Source organism: Spinacia oleracea, chromosome 5 (assembly GCF_020520425.1).
Source record: "Spinacia oleracea cultivar Varoflay chromosome 5, BTI_SOV_V1, whole genome shotgun sequence".
NCBI lineage: Eukaryota > Viridiplantae > Streptophyta > Magnoliopsida > Caryophyllales > Amaranthaceae > Spinacia > Spinacia oleracea.
The window spans coordinates 28,067,633-28,089,058 of record NC_079491.1 but is presented as its reverse complement, the minus strand read 5'-3'; the positions used below and the strand labels follow the sequence as shown (position 1 = coordinate 28,089,058).

The 21,426-nt window shown below is 35.8% G+C and overlaps 2 protein-coding genes across 3 annotated transcripts; both read right to left on the bottom strand.

The window, feature by feature from the left end:
* Positions 1 to 1,616: 1,616 nt before the first annotated feature.
* Positions 1,617 to 12,999, bottom strand: LOC110795445 (glucuronokinase 1). 2 transcript variants are annotated; one of them, XM_022000460.2, is made up of 6 exons: positions 12,511 to 12,999; positions 10,143 to 10,292; positions 9,828 to 10,016; positions 9,631 to 9,747; positions 2,274 to 2,434; positions 1,617 to 2,195 (listed from the first exon to the last, which is right to left on the bottom strand). In XM_022000460.2, exons 1-6 carry the CDS (start codon positions 12,706 to 12,708, stop codon positions 1,952 to 1,954), a joined length of 1,059 nt encoding a protein of 352 aa, XP_021856152.1. In that variant the 5' UTR covers positions 12,709 to 12,999; the 3' UTR covers positions 1,617 to 1,951. The 2 variants fall into 2 exon arrangements, with proteins under 2 accessions (XP_021856152.1, XP_021856151.1); XM_022000459.2 differs by having other exon boundaries at positions 1,617 to 2,198; positions 12,511 to 12,997.
* A 4,979-nt stretch (positions 13,000 to 17,978) lies between these two features.
* Positions 17,979 to 19,367, bottom strand: LOC110795458 (uncharacterized). Its single transcript, XM_056829471.1, has one exon. The coding sequence runs from the start codon at positions 19,365 to 19,367 to the stop codon at positions 17,979 to 17,981; it is 1,389 nt and encodes a 462-aa protein (XP_056685449.1).
* Between the last annotated feature and the right edge of the window lie 2,059 nt (positions 19,368 to 21,426).

Below are 21,426 nucleotides of genomic sequence, written 5' to 3'. Positions count from 1 at the left end.
CCTACCTAAGTCGGACGTTGGTGGGTGTTGAATTGAACTACTCACCCATTGAAATTTTTTGTCTTGCTTTGGTTTTTGCCATCCAAAAGTTAAAGCATTACATGCAGGCTCATGATCATGCGGTCCATGTCATCTCAAAAGCTTACCCCATCAAGTATATCCTTTCAAGACCAGTTCTCTCAGGACGACTTGCTAAATGGGTTGTACTCATAAAATAGTATGACATTGTGTACGTGCTGCAAAACTATGTGAAAGGTCAAGCAATAGAAGAGTTCTTTGCGAATCATCCAGTGCCACCTGAATGGGAGCTTTCTGTTGATTTTCCTGGGGAGGATGTGTTCTACATCGACATACTCCCACCTTGGGAAATATATTTTGACACGGCTGCTCGTCAAGATGGCGTTGGAGCTGGAGTTGTCTTTTTGTCTCCAGAAAGGCATGTTTTGACTTACTCGTTTGTGTTAACTCAGTTATGCTCAAATAATATGGTTGAATACCAAGCCCTCATCTTAGGCCTCCAAATGGTCGTGGAACTTGGACTAAAGGACTTGGATATTTATGAAGATTCACAACTGGTGATAAGCCAACTTTTAGGAGAATATGAAGTCAAGAAAGAGGATTTAATTCCTCATCACAAACACGCAACAAAATTGCTTGAGAAGCTTGACACCGTTAAGTTAAATCATGTTCCAAGGAGTGCCAACAGGCTGACGCACTTGCAAGGCTTGCAGCCACTTTGGCACTGGGGGCAGAAGAAACCATGTTTGTATCGGTTTGCAACCGTTGGGTCGTTGCCTAACGGAGACGAAATTGAAGATGAGGAAATTTAGGAAGTTGACATGATTACTGTTCATCAAATTGACCAGGAAGATTGGCGTCAACCAATTATCGACTATCTAAGTCATCAAAAATTGCCTAGTGATCCAAGGCATAGAATGGAGATTCATCGTCGATCCCCTCGATTTATACTTTTTAATTGAACTCTGTTTCGACGATCTTTCAATGACTCATAGTTGAGATGCATCGGAGACGAAGAAACAATGAAAGCCATGGAAGAGGCTCACACTGGAATTTATTGCGCACATCAATTAGGTCATAACTTGTAAAGTTTAGGACCTGATTGATGTGCGCCACAAATTCATTGGTAAAGTTTTATGCGGGATCGCAACATATATCAATTTTTCGAGTACATTCAGATGAATTAAATGGAAATCATCATCGCGGCTACAACAAATCGTTAGACCCCCTTTCTGAAAAGGCTATATGTTCCATCGTTATATACAAGAGACATTCTACAACGCAAGATCTATTCAACGACCGTAGTTTGGATGAAGGAAACCTTTATTTGATTCAAATGGTCATGTATTTGTTAGATTTTTATTAATGAATTAATTTTTCTTTCAAAAGAAAAATTACACAACTTAAAAACTCAATGATCTCAAATGGATTTTCATGGCTCGACTCACTTAAAAGCCTTGTATATATCGACTCACTTAAAATCCTTGTATACTTCCTCCATTTTTTATTATTGCACCATCTATCTTGGGCACAGGAATTAAGAAAGGGGGTAAAATGTGAGAGATTGACAAAAATACCCATGTGATTAAGTACAAGTGTTTATGTAAAGAACAAGTGGGGTTTGGTCCCCACCACCCATATAAGGATACAAATGTCATTTCATGTAGGTAAACTTGCTGAAAAAGGATATGGTGCAATTAATATGCAACTTCCATAAAAGGAAAATGGTGCAATAATTAAAAAATGGAGGAAGTATAAGCTAAATAATAGACATGGAAAACAAGAACCTCCGATAAGCATATTCTAAATATTAAGCACTACATAGCTATGTAAAGGGTAATATGACGAGGGAATGTGTCCTTGGGCATATGACCCTACCATTTACCTATGACATTTACTTCTACCATTAGGCCAAAGGTAATGGTAAGTTCTATCATGTGGAAGAAGAGTTTCCGAGATCCATGTCATTCAAAAATGATGAAGCAACTTGAACAGGTTGAATGATAAAACCAGCCTTCTCACAGGCCTCCTGTAGAAGCTCAACTTGGAGTGGTCCTGCAGGGCAAAATGCAACTACAGCCCCTCCACTTCCGGTAAATTTTGACGCAGCCCCTACCTCCCGTGCTATTTCCACCATCTTTAAATTCATTTCCCCAAGAGCATCATCTCCAAACATACTTCTGAAAATAACAAATATGTTACAAGGCCAAACACTTTACCCATGATACATAGTATATACAATGCATACTCTTTACCTACGAAGGTCAAAGTTGTGATTCATCAGGGAAGCCAGTTTTGCATAGTCCTTCTGGAGTAATACTTGTCTTCCCTCCACTGCCAAATTTGCAACTTCTTTCATTGTTGATCTTATAAAATCATCACCATCTAGCCATCTTTTTCTAACAGTACTGTGAACCTGTCCAATCCATAAAACAAAAAAGTTTCTCAACTACCAAATTATTTCCAGTGGAAATCAGGAGTAAACACGTTTCAGAGATTTCTCCATAGAATGTCAGGTGTGCAGCCTATTTTATGCCAGCATTAGTACAAGTCTGATAGACCATTGAATCTTCCCAATAGCATATTTGGTAGGCAGTTATAAATGGTTAGGGATAGTGTTCCATTACCATGGGCACTAATATGTGATTTCATTACATAATGACAAACAAATTCATTAGACATTACCATTGCAACCATTTCTTACAAACTACCAAATGAGCTGTAAAAGTAAGTGTGGAATGTGCATGTATGCTTGTGCGAGCGAACAAGAGCATTTTGTGAAAGATGGACGTTCTACAAACTTAAATTTTGTCTAAAGATCATGTTATGTAAATCAACACATTACATAATACTAATCAATATTCCCAAATTTCCAAAAGATTTGGAAAAAGATAATTATTTATAAACAATAATCATAAGTTTCCGTTTGCCACAAGTATGAAACGAAGTATATTGATATTCATTACTAGTTTGGTTAAACCATAAACCAAACCGTATTTGGTTTGGTTTATGGTTCGGAAATTACGACTTGGTTAATAGTTTTAGCTAAATACGGTTTGGTTTAGTTTGGCAAAAAAACCAAACCATAAACCACATTAATAATATGGTAACCTGGAAACCAAACTAAACACACAAAAAAAAAAAAAAAATATATCTAAATAATTAATTAATTATGTATACTTATTTATTTTTGGAATTTTGGGAAATTAAAAACTAGGTTTTAATTTCTCTGCTCTCTCCTTCTAGGTTTCCACTTCACATCTTTCTTTCCCCTGCTCTCCCACCCTCTCGCATCTTCTACAAGCCTCATCTTACTCCTGATTGATTAATCCCCTTCTTCAACCGTCAACGTCGGCTTGCCGTCAAGAAGGTATGTTATCTCTATTATATCCTCTTCTCTAATTTGATGTCTAAATGAGATAAAATTTGTGGATTATATGATTGCAATTGTAGCACAAATGTTACGCATGTCTTCAATTGTTTATCTCTTAAATTTTTGATTTCCCCTTTTTTACATACTCCTTATTTGTTTTGGTTTCCAGCTTTGCCTTCTAAATTTCTAATCATCCACAACGGATTAAAGTGTGGCATCTTCGGTGTAACTTTTGTTTTACTTCTGGATTTTTATATTTTAGAAGTCTAACTACTTATATATTTTAATGTAACCCTGCAATTGATAACTTCCAGATGGCTTAGTACCAAAAAAGCTCCAGTTATTATCCCTAATGATGTAGAAAATGAGGATGCACCAACGCTAGAATCTGAAGAGCTAGACACCAATATGGTGTAACAAAGAAGGAAGGCTATGAAGAAATAGTCAGAAACTTAGGATCATTTCACCAAATATAAGCAAACTGGGGAAGGAAAATATATGATGTAACTAGTGTGGGTGTATCTTACAAGTTACAAGTGTACTACTCAAGTGAATGGCACTAGTACTTATAAAAGTCACTATAGAAAGTGTCATAAATATTCAAATAACATATGCAAAGACATAGGGCCTAAGCAAAGTCAACTGAATTTCCAATCCAGTGTAAATGAAAAGGGTGAGCATGATGTATCTAAGAAAAATTAGGTTTTGACTATGATAAATGTAGGCATGGTTTAGCTTACATGGTAGTAGTTGATGAGTTTCTGTTTAGATTTGTTGAAGCACAAGAGTTTAGGTACTTTTGCTCCCAATTTTAAAATTGGTTAGTGGTTCCTGCTCGAATTACAGTTGCTAGAGATATTATTTAATGAAAGATCGAAATTGAAAAGTTTTCTCAAGACTAATAGTAGGAGAGTATGTCATACCACTGACACATGGACCTCAATGCAAAAAAGTAATTATATGTGTTTGACAACTCGCTTTATTGATAATGGCTGGAAATTAAATAAGAGAAACTTGAACTTTTGTACAATATCGACTCACAAAGGTGAAGCAAGCAATTGGTAAGGAAATTAAGAAATGCTTGCTTGATCGGAGCCTTAAAAAGGTGATGACAATCACAGTTGATAATACAAGTTCCATTGATACAACAATTGCTTATTTTAAGAAAAGAGTCAATAATTGGGGAACAAGTGTCTTACAAACCGAGTTTATGCATGCTAGATGTATTTCCATATTATGAACTTAGTGGTCAATGATGGTCTAAAGTTGGTTATTGATTCTGTTAATCGTGTTTGTAATGTTGTTAGATCTGTTAGAGCTTCTCCAACTAGGATACAAAGGTTTAGAAAGTGTGCTTTGGACGAGAAAATTCAAACTAAAAGTTCGGTGTGCCTTGATGGAACTCAACTTATTTTATGTTGGACATGGCTTTGAAGCTTTTAGTATGATGTTGGTTGTGGCTTTGAACATCAAGACCGTTTATATTATGATAGATTTGGTTATATTGTGTTGGAATAGTACTTTTTAGACTTAAAATGTATAAAAAGGCTTAGACATGTTAATGTGATTTTTTTTTTTTCAAAAAATTCACAACGCGTTGGCAACAAGCGGTTACCGCGACAACGTGACCGCTAACGTGAAAGCGACCGCATCCGCTTTTCTTTCTATGGGTTGTTGTACTCGATCTTCGGTGCAAATGGGAATATGTAGAGTTTGCTATTTGTGGAATGTATGAGCTTCTTGTTGCTTTGGGGGTATGCAATCAAATAAAGAAGGCTCTCTATGATTTGTATGAAGAGCACAAGGGTAGTTCTAGTTTTAGTGGAGGAAATATAGACTCTAGTTCAAAAAGGCACAAAGCAAAGCAATTATTAGGTCTAGGTACAAGAAGCACAAAGCGACAAAAGATGACGGGGATGCCAAATCAAAGGAGGATAAGTACTTAGATGAAGACGCAGAAGAGGAATAGGGAAACTTGGGATTTTGACATGGTGGAAAAGAATTACGACATGATTTCGAATTCGTTCTCAAGTAGCTTGTGATGTGTTGGCTATTCCTGTTTGTTTCTACAATCCCATCATCACAAAGTGCTAAAAGATTTCTTGATATTTTCAGCCTGCAATGGTGGAGGCACTCATTTGTTTACAAGATTGGCTTTTGATGAGCGACATTTATGTCGCTCTTAGCTTAGGATTTTATTTCCTTTTTCCTTGTTATCTTTTCTTTGATTCTGCATTCACTTGTACTTAGTTGTTTATGTTTATTTTATAGCTTTTATATACTTCTTTTTGCTTATGATTTGCGTAGGTGATCTCGGGGATAAACATCAATGCTTAAGTGGATTTTCATGAAAACAGAACGCACAAGTAGCGGTTGTGTGCACGCACAAAGAAGAAAATCCCATTTGGAAGAACTGGCATCTGCGCGCACGCATAACCCTTTTGTGCGTGCACACGAAAAGTGGCAAAACGAGGCAGGAGCTCTGGATTTTGTGTGCGCAAACACAATCCCCTTTGGTGCGCACGCACAACATTTTTGCGCCCCCAAGATGCCTTAGTCTCGCACGCATCACCTCAAGCGCACCTCAATCCCGTGTGCGCGCACAATACGAAGAGAAGTTTGGATTTCGCTCCTTCCTTTGTGCGCCCCAACAAGCAGCACACATCACACATATCCACCTGCACGCGCACAATTTCCCGGAAATCACTTATTTTCTAATTAAATTCTAAATTGAGGGAAGCATATAAATAGCTAGTTTTCTTCTTTTTAGGGGAGATTCCAATTTTAGAAATTTTCAGATATCCTTAGAGAGAGAAAACTAGGTTTTAGGTTGGTACTCTTTGGATTCTTGAATTCAAATGTTGATTTGAAACTTCAATAGTAAAATTCTTCTTCACTAACTTAATCTTCCATTGTTTCTTTGCTTAATCTTCTTTGATTTCCATCATTTTGTTGAAATTCTATAATATTGAAGAAAACCCCAAAAACAAATTTGAATTTGATTCTTGTAGATTTAATTTGTTTCATGTTGATTTTATTCAATGTTTTGCATTGATTGTGCTATTTTAACTCCATAATATTGTGGTTTCATTGTTTCTTGCCTGGCAAGTAGAGTGATATTTAGTGGAATTCAAACTAGTGTTTGTGGTTGCTCTGATCATAGCATAGATTTCAATTCTAGTATAATTACTAACATTAGTGTTGATTACATAATGAAGTTGCTTCATGAATTGATTTATGGTGGTGATATGAGTAATGAGTATCCATTTCTAGGGTAGGGCTGTAGATATGGGGTAGTAATTGGGAAATATAGAGGATTAACTCGTGCTAGTTAGGTGATTAAATGATTTGATGAATAGAATTCCATGTCAGGCCATATGGAAAGATTGGCACCTACTAAAATAAAACTAAGTTTGTTAGTAGTTGCAAATGCTAAGCTAGTGAGTAAATTAGAGTGCTTCTTTGCTAATTTGTCAAGAGGATTAGTAAGAGCATATGGGTTAGCTTAATGATTAATTGAGTCATTCTAGTTCCATGGTGAAGCGAGAGCTTGCAAATAGAGTTAGAGGATTGTGGCTTTTCGCCGAAAGGCTTTAAATGCTTATAACTTTGGTTAGCTCTCTTTTGTGTCAAGTCTTTGCATTATCAAGCATGTTTCTCCCTTGTCTTTGCCCAATGAATCCATGTTGAACCCAATCCCCTGGTCTTTTATTCTTGATCAACTTTTAGATGGTCAAGTTGTTTCTTTATGATCCAAACTCTTCCCTCTCTTTCCTAAACTAGCGCGTGCTCTTTTAGTTGATAAACTTCTTTTTTCTTGGGACGATCTCTACCCTTACCACTATAGTCAATATAGTGCATTAGTTACGTACTTTTACAAGTATTGTTTGACTAGGTGGTCTTCGAAAACGACACAAAAATCTCCTATCAGCTTCGTGCATCTGGTCGATTTGGATCACCCCTTGAAGTTGAAGAGAAACCAGATGACGTGGAAAACTGGAAAATGGTATGCATTAACTTCACACTTTTTACTATATGATCTGCCTTTTTAATATGTATACATTATAATTAATGATGTTATGTTTATTATTGTAGATTTGTCAAAGATTAGTTAGCTTCTTCAATCATCGACATTCCATAATCATTTGACGTCTCCCTGTATTAGTTGAGGTAAACAACTTAATTATTATTCAACTTCAGTTATATATGATACGTACTGATCTGTAAATTGTTTAACACTCTTAATCCAGGCTGCTTGCTGAAGATGCATTGCCTCACTGGTTTACTGGTACATGTCAGACCTGAATGGTGTGCTTTAATTCAAATCTGTGTTGAAGACTTTACGAGTTTCTGTTTATGGTTTTTTTTTCATATAGGCAACAACTATTGTGGTTGTACTTTTGAGTTTATTATTTATGTATGGTTTGTATTGACTACTTATGCTTTTCTAGATCATGTTATAGATTGGTGCTGATATAGTTCTGATCGGCTTTGTTCTGCTGTTTAATTTTGTTCTGCCTTGTTCTGTTCTGCTTTTAATGGCAGTTAAAAGTCAGAGGAAGCAGTTTTGTTTGCTGTCGTGTTTGATGAAGTCAAGTCAGCTTGCTGGGCTGCTGTTTTGGGCTGCTGTTTATACTGGTTCTGATGGGAACTAGTGGGTTCTGCATTTGGGCATATGGGTCTGCAGTTGGAATGTGTTGGTGACCTTGGTGTTGTCTTCCTTTGCTGCTTCTGTTGGTTGAAATCAGGTCAGTATGTTGAAGGTCGCATGGTCAGAGATGTTTGCATGTAGCAAATCGTGGTCGCATCGGTGCCTGCATGTCCGGTTGTAGGAGTATGGTGAGTTGGAGAGCAGCCAAGATTTACGTGTTGAAGACTTCTTATGCTGGTTTGGTGCTGCTTTATGTCATTTTTTACCAAAGTTGACTAGCATTGACTTTGCTATTTATTTGTTCAGCGCGTCTCCTGTGAGACCAGTCACACCATCAACTTGATGGTGTGATGAGCGCGAAACCAATAGCGTACCTCCCCCAAAACTATATAAAAAAAAAAGTAACATATCTAAACTATAGAAGTAACATACCTAAACTAAAAAAGTACCTCCTCTAAAATTATATATATATAAAAAAAAAGTAACATGTCTAAACTATAGAAGTAACATACCTAAACTAAAAATGTACCTCCCCTAAAACTATTCCGTATAAAAAAAAGTAACATGTCTAAACTATAGAAGTAACATACCTAAACTAAAAAAGTACCCCATCTAAAAATATATAAAAAAAAAGTAACATCTCTAAACTATAGAAGTAACATACCTAAACTAAAAAAAATACCTCCTCTAAAATTATTTTAAAAAAAAGTAACATGTCTAAACTATAGAAATAACATACCTAAACTAAGAAGGTATCTCCCCTAAAACTACTCCGTATAAAAAAAAGTAACATGTATAAACTATAGAAGTAACATACCTAAACTAAAAAAAGTACTTCCTCTAAAATTATATTAAAAAAAAAAGTAACATGTCTACACTATAGAAGTAACATACCTAAACTATAAAGGTATCCCCCCTAAAACTACTGCGTATAAAAAAAGTAACATGTATAAACTATAGAAGTAACATACCTAAACTAAAAAAGTACCTCCTCTAAAATTATAAAAAAAGTAACATGTCTGAACTATAGAAGTAACATACCTAAATTCGCAAGTGTGAACTGGTCTCACCATCAGTTGATGGTGAGGACAGTCTCATATAAGAATTTGGGTTATTTGTTTTTGTGTATTTTTGGTTTTATGATTCTATAGCTAGGCTTGTTTTTAGGTTAGTTCATTCTCATTCTTTAAGGGTTGGAGTGTGTTGTTTGCCTAGGTGTTGGTTTAGTTTGTACAAAAGATTGTTCTTTTTGGTTTAATATAATGCTTATTTGCCCAAAAAAAAGAAAAAAGTATGTCATTGACCTGCAAACCAAACCTCGTCAAACCGGATTAATACGGTGTCCAACTTGGTGACTTATATGATCCGGTTTGGTTAGGGAAAAAGTCCCAAACCGTAATTTACGGTTTGGTTTGGGTTTAGTGCCAACGCCAAACAGCATGTACCGGACAGCTTCACCCTACTGGTATTGTTGCTGCAGTTTGCATTAATAGCATTATAACAGAGGGTGCACAAGGATGTACAAGAAAAGAATGGAGATGACAATGAAAATTAGAGTATTAGACATAGATGAATGTTTTTTTCTGACCTTCCCAGAGTCACTAGGATTTTCAGCATAGATGAGGTAGAGAGGAGGAAGCAGACTAATATCCATTGGTGAATAAATACCATGTCCAAGTTTTTCCATGTGAGTTTTGCCGAAGTCCTAAGAAAAAGGAGTCCAGGTCAGGAAAATGTAGATAATCGGTTAAAATTAAAGGTCTACTACATGCACCGATGTGATACCATAAAAACAACTCCCCCGTAAACTTGTGCCACCCGATCTTGTAGACCAGCAACAATCCCAAGCTCTTTCTCAGCATCCAAAATAAGATTAGGCCTCTCCTCTACCCTAACCAGGTGCCTTATTTTGTAGAAGTCAAGCATACAGTTCAGGGCAGCGCATACAATGGCACTAGAACCTGAAAGTCCTGTCTGAGAGTCAAAATAAAATTCAGCATATACTGCAGAAGACTGGACTGAATAAATTTCGCGCATAAATTAAGCAATACAAGTATGAATAATTGCATAACCAACAATATTAAAAGAGAGAGAAATCACCTGTCGAGGAATATTTGTATCATATGATAGGGTAAAATTCCTCTCATGAAGATCAATGAGATTATTTTTGCAGTACTTGTAGAATATTTTACAGATGGCCATTAACAAACGCACACCTCCATAGAAACCTTCAGTCTCTAAACGATTAACCTGAAATAATTTATAAAATCGTTGTCATGCTAAGAAATATGACAAGCATAACTTGAAGATGGCAAGCATAGCATACGCTTCGAAATTGGAACACTATTCCCCTCTTTCTATGATATACAATTTTGAGTATGAAACTAATTTCATCATAGTTGTAAATACGGGAAAATGGCTTCCTATGAGAAGAGGGGGACAAGGGGCATTTGGAAACTACTGAGTGCTTCTACTGACCAGTGTTACCTGATTCGCTAGTATGAGACTGGGTACGGGTACACAATTCGCTACCTAATTTGCTAAATTAGACCAAAAGTTTACCTTTTTCATGTTATAATTCGCTTTTTCGGTACGCAGTTCGTGGGGTTATTAGAGATTTAGGTAACACTGTACTGACCAACGTGCACTTTGGAAGGACCATGAAAAAAATGACTGAAAACACCGAAATGAGCCTCAAAGTTGCAGCAAAACGACACCATAATTTCAACTGAAACCTAATAAATAATAACTGCGTAGTATAATCTTTTGTCTTTTTTTTTTTTTTTTGAGGTGAATCTTTTGTGTATTTCATCATAATGCAATTAATAGGAGCAACAAGAATTTAAAAGATATGAATAAAAGGAAACACAAAAAAGAGTCACCAAATGCAATACCAGGGAAAAACAGAAGAAGATTCACCACCTCATTGACAAACTTCAGAAGGGAGAAATACAGTGAAAGGTCTTTGTTCAATACTTAAAAGCTTAATTACAACCATTTGCCACAGTTTGAATAAAAAGGAACAAAATCCTTCTATCTATAACCTAAAATTATCACAGTAACCATTTGAAATTAGGTAAGCTAAAACACTGTCAAAAAGTGAAGATTTGGACCAGCAGAACTCTACTTTGAAGTTGAATGTACATTCCAGGTGCGAAGGTGATTCCTTCTTTTAATAAGCTACCAGCCCTCCTCTAAAAGTTCAAGGACTTCAGGGAGGATATTAACAACTCCAATTCTTAGGTTGTTCCAGGTCAACAGATAATCCCCTATAATCAAGTATACTGCCTGTGAACCTAATGAAAGATAAAAGTAGGAGCATGCCGAGCAACACTGGTAAGAATAATCAGCCTCCATGTCAGACAACATAACCTGGAAATGTTACTGGGAGCTAAAACACAAGAACTTTAGAACCTTGAGGATATTGAGTGATTCCTAAGCTCACTTTCTCATTCGCATATTGGCTATTAAAATAAGAAGAGGATTCCTAATGGGATCCAATCAACATAATGCTTTAAAATAGACGGAATGCAAGAATTCCATAAACCAATTTTGCACTAATTTGGCTTCCGTTCTTAGGTATTCCTTGCTGTCGTTGCTGATCTTATACTCAGAAAATGTAACATAATTTTCTTAGTTATGTCCGTTGTCAATTCCTCAAAAAATGTCAATAAACCTTCAACATAAAAGAGAAACAAGCACAATTTCCTAGCAACAATTCAGCCCCACTACACTCTTGGTGGACCTAGCATAAAACAGGGATAAAACAGCCGAGTCTCTTTCTCCAACCAGTTGATAGAAGATTTAGTAGGATAAGATTTGGGAAAGAACTACAAGTCTACAATAGATTATGATAGACCCGGTAACTTAACATTTTCAGCTCTCATTCACAATCCAGGTGCTAGGAAAGCTCGAAAGTGACACCTGAGACGTAGGCAATGGGTATGGACATCGCAAAAATAAGTGGTAATGAGGAGATCATCAGTGATAAACTGGTAATGAAAACAGAACTGGGTCCAGATCATTCATTTGGAACTTTTGTTAAGCCCCCTATTGATCGAAGCTAGCAAAACTACACAAGGTAACTCCATCACTGGCTTCTACCAACCCAAACCCAACTTTTGATGGTACATCCTAAGTGTCCCTAACATTGTCAAATACAAGTACTGTGTATCAGTTAAATTCACCAATTAAACAGTAGAATTGTGTGGTTTCTACTTTCTACTGTCTTGATTCCTACATATGTACTAAGTACTAACAATTGGTTAACTCGAATTTCGAAATGAACCCTAGTAGCCCCTCTAAATAATAAGTCCAATTATATAACAGTAATCAAAATCAAGCACATAGTATAACTTCCATACATCAATTACATTGCCAAAATCAGATTAAACAACAACATATAAAAGCATTAGGGATATACAAATTCAACAACCCAAAATAAGAAACTGAAGCGAGAGAGAAATACCAGGTGGTTGAGAGAATCAAACTCGACAAGATCGTGAAAATGGTGGGGTTTAACAATGAGGTGTTCAGACGGCTCCAATTTAACAGAAGCCCAGAAATTGGTGATGCTGATCGAAATAGTATTGCCATAGTAGACATCGCTTGGATTTCCTAGCAATCCGATTCTGGCGTAAGCCTTGTGCTGGATCACATCTGTCATTGTTAACTGCTCTGCGTCTATCAATGGCTAATCGTTGGGATAAATAAAGGAATTTGTTGTGGTCCTGTAATTAGGAGATTATTCTGGTGAAAACGCAGATTTTTTTGACAAAGAAGGGTGAATATGGCGATGGGTTGTTTTGATATGTTTACCAGAATATGGATATTCAGAGTGATGTAGAAGCAACATGGGAGAAGAAAGGAAGAGCAATCGAGCCTATTCTAGGAGAAGCTCATGCCTATTTCAGAACGCAAGCGGTGAGTCGTAAATAACTCATAACACCCTCTCTCCTACTTGTGAGTTAACTCACCATTGTAGGTGGTGACTCATAACATTACCATAGAAAGGGGATGCACCCACTAAGAGCATGAGTAGTGGTAAGTTACTACCCTACTTAGGCCCTGTTTAGTTCACCTTATTTCAGGATCTTATTACTTATTTCAGATTTAATTAAATCAGATCAGATCAGACCAGATCAGATCAGATTAGAAAAAATAAGTTCAGATCAGACCAGATCAGATCAGATCAGATCAGATCAGATTATTATGATGATGATTGTTATTATTATTTATATCATTGTTATTATATTTATTATTTATTACTATTATTGCTTTAATAAAAAAGAATTTTGTTGTCAGTGCAATTAAAACCTATTACTTAAGGCATAAAAAAACATTAATAAAACATTCAAATTCATCATGTCCAAATTAAAACCATTAAGTCCAGATCAGAAATGATATGATCAGGTCATGTCCATATCAAAACTGATTTTTATAGATCAAAACTACTACGGAGTATATATCTAGACCAGAACTGATAGAATAAGATAATATCCATATGATAACTGATCTGTACAGATCATGTCCAGATCATGTTCAAATCTGTAAAGATCTTGTCTACATCAGATCCAATTCTTACATAACCAATATGTTCAGATCAAAATCGATTTGTACAGATCATGTCTAGATCAGAATTGATATGTCCATATTATAACTGGTCTAGATATCGACTCTGTACAGATTATGTTCAGATCGGAATTGATCGGCAAAGATCATGTCCATATTAGAATTGATTAATAGTGATCATGACCAGATCAGAACTGGTCTGTACAGATCATGATCAGATCAGAAATGATATGTACAGATGATGTCTAGATCAGAAATGATCTGTACAGATCATGTCCAGATCACACCTGATCTGTACAGATCATGTTCAGATCAGACCTGATCTGTACAGATCATGTCCAGATCAGAACTGAACTATACATCTCATGTCCAGATCAGAACTGGTATGTACAGATCATGTCCAGAACTGAACTGTACAGATCATGTCCATATCAGAACTGGTCTATACATATCATGTCCAGATCAGAACTAGTCTGTACAGATCATGTCCAGATCAGAACTAGTATGTACAGATCATGTCCAGATCAGAACTGAACTGTACAGATCATGTCCAGATCAGAACTGATCATGTCCAAACAGAACAGATCTGTACAAATCATGTCCATATCAGAATCGATCTGTACAAATCATGTCCAGATTAGAATCGATCTGTACAGATCATATCCACATCAGAACTTATATGAATAAATCATAACCGATCTATCTAGATCATGTCTAGGTCTATCTAATATAAGGAATAGTTAAATCATGAGCAAAGTCAAATAAATAATATCAATATTATAAATGTAATCTCCCGTAAATTTATAAAATTATTAATATATTTTAACGTTTAATTAATTATATTCAAATGAAATATATATATATATATATATAATGTATATTATTTTATTGAATGTATTATTTTATTGAATGTATATATATATACATATTGAATGTATATTATTTTATTTAAATGCATTTCAAATATTTTAATGATTTATGAAATCAAATATTTAGAATCATAATTCGAAAACGATTTGAAACATAGAAACAATTCGGTTTTAGAAAAGTATTTCCATCCGGGTTCGGACTCGAACACTATTAAACTAGAAAAAGAATCCTAATTCTAGCCCAATTAAAATACCCAAGCCCAAATAAACCTCTAAACCCAAAAGTTTACCCATACAATTTCTCTCTCATCTCAACTCACAACCCACGTTATCTTCTCTCCTTTCACGTGAAGCCTCAACACAAAAACCTTCTCACTGCTTCTTGCGCAGCCTGCCGCCAACCGCCGCCGGTGTCGCTTCCCCGCTCCTTCTTTGATTGGTAATCTGCTCCTCCTCCTCTCGTTATCTTGTTGTTTATTCTTTTCTCACCCTAACTTCTCTTGTTCTTTTTCTTCTTCCTCCTTCTGTCTCTGTTCTTTTCGTGCTCTCCCTCTCACGGCCAACCGCCAGCCTCACTGCGACGCCACCGTGCTCCACCGCGTCGCACAGCCGCTGTACCTGTATAGCCGGCACTCTCCTTCTCCTCCTCTCTCCTTGCTTGTTGCTTACCCACGACAGAAACTGCTTTGCCCAGCCGCGACCAAGAGCCCAACCGCAACCACCACTTGCGCCCAGCCGTGTCGCCGAGTTCCCCTGAGCACCGTCCGCTGCCGTAGCTCCCTACCGCCGGCCAGCACCTCTCTTCCTATTTTCTTGGTTATTTCTTAAACCCTAAGTAACTAATTATTTTAATTAATTATAGTTTTTAATTTTAATTATGTTCTTAGTATTAAATTTATAATTTTATGGCTTGAATTTGATTTTCAGTTTTGGTGTTGCTAATTATAAACGAATTATTATTAGTTTTGGTTAATTAAAAAAATTTAGTTAGGACTTAATCATGTTTTGTTAATCCGAGTTATGTTTCCTTGAATTGAAGTTATGGTTTTTGTGATTTAAATTATAAATTTAAGATTATACGAATTATATAATAAAGTTATTAATTTTCAGATTATCTAATTAATTTGAAATATTGGTTTTGATTGTTTAAAGTATGAAATTCAAGGTTTTATGATTGTAAATCATGGTAGGTTGAGTATGGATTATTAAATTTATTGTTTTGACGTACTAGGAACGTAGATTGACCTTGGTGAAGTTTTTAAATGAATTTATATTGCTGAGAATTTAAAGTACGATGTTTGCAAAAAGTTTTCGACGAATTTCAATCACTAGTTCAATAATTATGATGCTAGGAAATCAAATGTTTAAGTTTTGATATTGGGGAAAGTTCTAAATATGTTTAGGATGCATTTAGAATGCTCTCTTATGGTTGTCAATGATTAGGAATTGATTGGGATTATTTGTTGGTTGTTTTAGGCGGAGAATTCTCTTTAGGCGACTTTTGAAAGTGTTAAAGTGGCCTATCAGTTTGTTTACACAAGGTACGTACATACCTGTGTGCTTGGATGTGTGTTGTATTGAGAATATGATGAATATATTTATGAACTTGTTTATGTTGGAATTTCATGTTCAATGTCGTTGAATTAATGCGCTGAGCATAGAACTTTATTTATAAGAATTGAATCATGTTAGCATGGAATATTGATGCAAGCATGTTGTTTTGAGGAACTTTATAGTATTTAATATTGGTTTAGATCTTTATTGATCGTTGTTCCTCTTTAGATTTTCACTACTTTATAAGGGCCGAGGACCTTGTTTGGTAGTTGAACCTTATACCTAATAAAGGTTTTTAAATATGGATAAAGGAAGGATTAAAATAGTTGGAATTGGCTCTTGGTTGAACGTTGTGATCACTTGTTTAATTCAAAGATAAAAGAAGTTGTGTTTACTTGTTGAATATAGTATTTATGTTTGATGAGTCATAACCAAGTATTAAAAGTTAAGTCATGTAAAGTGAAAATGAGTAGCAATAGCTTTAGACTGTGCACGTCTAAAGTGACGGACAATCAGGAGTTGGGGTCATGGGTAGCCTATGACTTTTTCTGGGGCCGGATTGATCACCGGTTCTATTTTTATTTAAAAGTCCCTCGATATCGCAGGTCATTGGGGTTTACGGAGTCGCGCCCGTACCTCGTCTTCCTTAGTGAAGAAGAAGAAGTTTCTAGTAGCAACTCGGTCCATTGACTATTTCAAATAAAATAATGTTATTGTTGTAAAAGTCTAGTCCAGTGTAGCCTAGCCTAGTAAAGTGTTGTCGTCAAATTAACATGTTTTGTCTACCCTTACTCGTGTTTTATTAGTACCATGTTAGGTGTGTTCGTTCAATAGTATCATGTTAGGATTATTATTGTTTTAGTATGTAGTACTCAGCTTTGCTGATTACGTGCTTTTGCTTGTGCATGTTGATCATGGCTATGCCTTATTGATCCTGTGATGACCCAATCTTTGGTGAGCAGTCTCTAAGGATCAATAAGCATTGTCCATCTGCAGGTTTGAAGATGTTGCATCATTGGGATCGGGAATAGAGAGCTTGTATTTAGTTTTGATTTGCTAAGTTGACTTGGGTTTGTTAATTGGGACTTTAAACTTGTCGTACTATTTATATTTCCTTATTTTCGTTGGTTGATTTTTGGGGACTAAATATGTAATCGATTATTTATAAACCTAAAGTTAGTTTTATGTTTTCCGCTGCAAAATTCTGAATAAGCCGTTACGTTTTCACACGGGCGATAATGCCTTGATAATTCTCTACGTTTTATATTAAAAGATTATTTTAGAAAAGAGAGAATTGTCGGGGTGTTACAATAAATTTGTGTAAACATTTATTTTACACGTAAGTCGTTTAATATTAATAAATGTAGATTTTTGTTTAAACTTAATTATGAAGAATCAGATCAGATCAGATCAGACCAGATCAGATCAGATCAGATCAGATCAGATCAGAAAAAATAAGTTCAGATCAGATCAGACCAGACCAGATCAGATCAGATCAGATCAGGAGAAATAAGGTGAACTAAACAGGACCTTACTCACAATCATACATGATCTTATTTCTCTTCCACGTCATCATCCACATCACTTTCCACTATCTTGAGTCACTTATGAGTCACCTCATTTATTTTTCTTCAATGATGAGGTTGCCCACCACTCTCTCTCCTAATTTTATCAATACCCCACCATTTATTCTCTCTCTTATGTATTACTAATTATTTTTAGTTATTGAGCTTACATAATTAATTAATAAAACTAATGACATCGTATATTATTTTTTAATTAAAGCATTTTATTATGTAAGCTATTTAATTTATTTATTTTGAATTCGAAATGAAAATTAAAATAACATAAAATTTAGATCACATAATTTATAAAACAACGAAATGCATAAACATTTAAAATACAATCTACATTAACAACGACTTTGGTCTTCTTAATCTTTTCATTCGTTGCCGAAACGACCCCATATATGCTCAACCAAGTCATTTTTTAATGCAATATGGGTCTCCCTATCACGAACATTATTTCTGTTCGCCATATAACCACTTAAATTGAGCCTATCCAATCGTCCATTTCTCACGATAAATGGTTGGTTGTTGTTACCGTTTGATGATCCAACTACATTTTGAGGTTGATCATTGATAAATTCCGATGCATCGTAATGCAAATATCCATCTCGCTCATCTTCGACAATCATATTGTGCATGATAATACATGCCATTACGATTTTCCATAAAATTTCAGTCGACCAAGCTAGACCTGGTTGACGTATTATTGCAAATCGAGCTTGTAACACTCCAAAGGCACGTTCAACGTCCTTTCGGTAACTCTCTTGCTTCTTGGTAAATAATTTATGCTTACCGGTTTGTGGATGTTTGATTGTTGGGATAAATGTTGCCCATTTTAGATAGATACCGTCGGTAAGATAATATCCCATATTGTATGTATTTCCGTTGACATTGAAGCTGACATCTGGAGCTCTACCCTCACAAATATCAGAGAACACCGGTGACCGCTGGAGGACATTTATATCATTACAAGAACCTGGTGTACCAAAGAAAGCATGCCATATCCACAAGTCTTGTGAAGCAACAGCCTCTAAGATTATAGTCGATGTTTTACTTCTCCCTTGATACATTCCTTTCCATGCACGTGGACAATTTTTCCACTCCCAGTGCATACAATCAATGCTTCCCATCATGCCAGGAAATCCACGAATATGACTTTCGCGGAGGAGTCGCTTAGTATCCGTAGTATTCGCCCTCCTCAAATACTCCGGTCCAAATTCAGAGACGACCCCTTCAACAAAGTGATAGAGACATTCCCTTGCAGTACTTGACGCGAGTTTATGATATTCGTCAACTGCATCGGCTGATGTACCGTATGCTAACATTCGAATTGCTGCAGTGCATTTTTGGAGGGGGGATGCACCTAGTCTTCCGGTGTCATCTGGCCTTTGTTGAAAGTAAACATTACTTTCTCTTAACTGGTTAACAATGCGTGTGAACACATTTTTACGCATGCGAAATCGTCGGTGAAACATATCGTCTGTGTACAATGGTCGGGGACTAAAGTAGTCGTTATATAGCCGTATATCAGCATCTTCTCGATCTCTTGGTACATACCACCTTTGGTACGTAGGTTCAGGAGTGAAGGGGACCTGATAAGTAGAGGTTACCAGGGGAACAACAGATGTATTGATCGCTTCCTCGATCAATTCATCTTCTTTTCGCCTTTCAGTAATTGATTCATGCCACTCTACAAAGTCGTTCACCATGTAGTCAAATAACCCTGAACTAGATGAACTAGAAGAATTTGAATCAGAGTTCATTTGTTATATTTTTTGTTGAGAGGAGGAGAGTGTTTTGTTGGAGAAATGATACTTATATTTGTGTGTTAAACTATGAAGTAAAACCCCCTTATATAGACCTTGTGAAATAATTCAAAGAAAATAACTATTGTTTATGATGTACGGGCATTAAAGTATAACAAATGTGATTTTTGATAAGGTTTACAGATTTTCTTCATTGATAAATAAATAAATGGGGAACCAACTCCAATAGATTAGATTTCTGATAAGGTTTGTAGATTTCTTTTGTGTGAGAATTCAATGTATGGGCACACATAACTGTAAAAGATGATACTTTCTGACAATTCAATGTATCAAATGTGACAATTCAATGTATCAAATGTGACAATTCAATGTAGCATGCAGTAAATTTTGCAGGTGTATAGAATATTTCTCATTGTGGAGTTAGTATTAATTATATTATTATTTGCGAAAAATATTTTTTAAAGTTAATAGAAATAGAGAAATTATAATAAAACATGAACTTCATTACATTAAGAAATAACAATAAAATATTACAAAGGAAATTTAAAACAATAAAGGTAACATTACATCAATTAAAACTAATATAGATAGTTTGGCTAACTTAATTGATGTCTAAACTAGCCTAAAAGATGTGCAAATTCTTGCTTTAATTTCAGATAACTTTCTTTTTCGTCTTCAGATAGATTTGGTTTTGCAAGAAGGACACTAAATAACTTCAACCTCTTTTCCCCCTCTTTTTTCCGAGCTTTGATGGCATCTCATTCCTTTTGATACTCGAGCATACGTTCCGCTACATCAATACGCCTCTCGTCAACATCTTTGTGTTTTCCTTTTATCACATTCATCTCTGACAGGGCTTGAGTAAAAGACTCTAAATTTTGAATTTCAGAACTACCAACATTTTGAATACCAGAACTAGCAACAGATTTACCTTTCCTTTTTGTTTTTTTCACCCCATCAGGACGACGACGACGAGTACGAGTTATTGGACCTTCATCAGTTGGAGTATCAGGTTCTGATCTTTTCGAACTGCCACCACCACTAGAAGGTACTTCTAGGTCTATTGGTCTCCATTTGTCTAAGTCTCTCAACATCTCCCAACAACCAATTAAACCAAAGCGTGCCACCATTACACGTCCCTCTATATATTTCATGAGCTTCAGTCATCTCATCATGAGTGTTGGTGCCACTCTTATATCTTTTTATTGCCTCTCCATAACAACCAACCCATGTACTCACATCTCTATTTATTCTTCCCCACCGACTTTTCATAGATCTCAAACTTCTAGGGCGCATGGTGGATGGATTATCTTCTCTAGCTTGATCATACAAGGCCATAATGTTTCTCTACATTATAGCCAAACTTTGATCCGTTGCCGTCTCTGGATCTTCAACTGCACATTCTATCCAAGCCGAGATGAGTGCATCATCTTCTTTTGCACCCCATTTTTCTCTCGACACAATGGTGTTGCTTTCATATGGAGTTTCAGCAACATCATCATCGGCATCATCATTAGCACCATCAACATCATCACCAGCTTGTTGTGAACCCGTTGGATCTTCGGGTGGGGTTAGGTTACTGCTTCTTTCTCCCCCGGGAGTTGTTGGACTGTTTTGAATTATTTGGTTTACACCATATTGTTGTGACATTGGGAACATATAACCAGATGGATAATTTTGGGGAATTTGTGAAAAATTTTGATTTGGAAATTGATTTGGGAATTGTTGTGGGAAATTTGGGTTTGAAAATTGATTTTGGAATTGTTGTACAAATTGTTGGTTTGGATGCATTGGTTGGTTAGGCATGCTATAAAATAACATCCTTTGAGCATTTGGATTAGTAAGGTTATTTGGATCAAAAGGAAAATTAATTTGGAAATTTGGAGAATTGGAAGATCGGTAATTTTGATTATTTTGTGAGGAACCACTTTCGTAATTAGGATTATTAAGATCCATAATTACGAAATATATTTATATGTGAATACTATGTAAATTTAATTTTACAATGATAAAGAGAGGGTAAAATTTAAATGATGCAAAACTATATCAATATTAG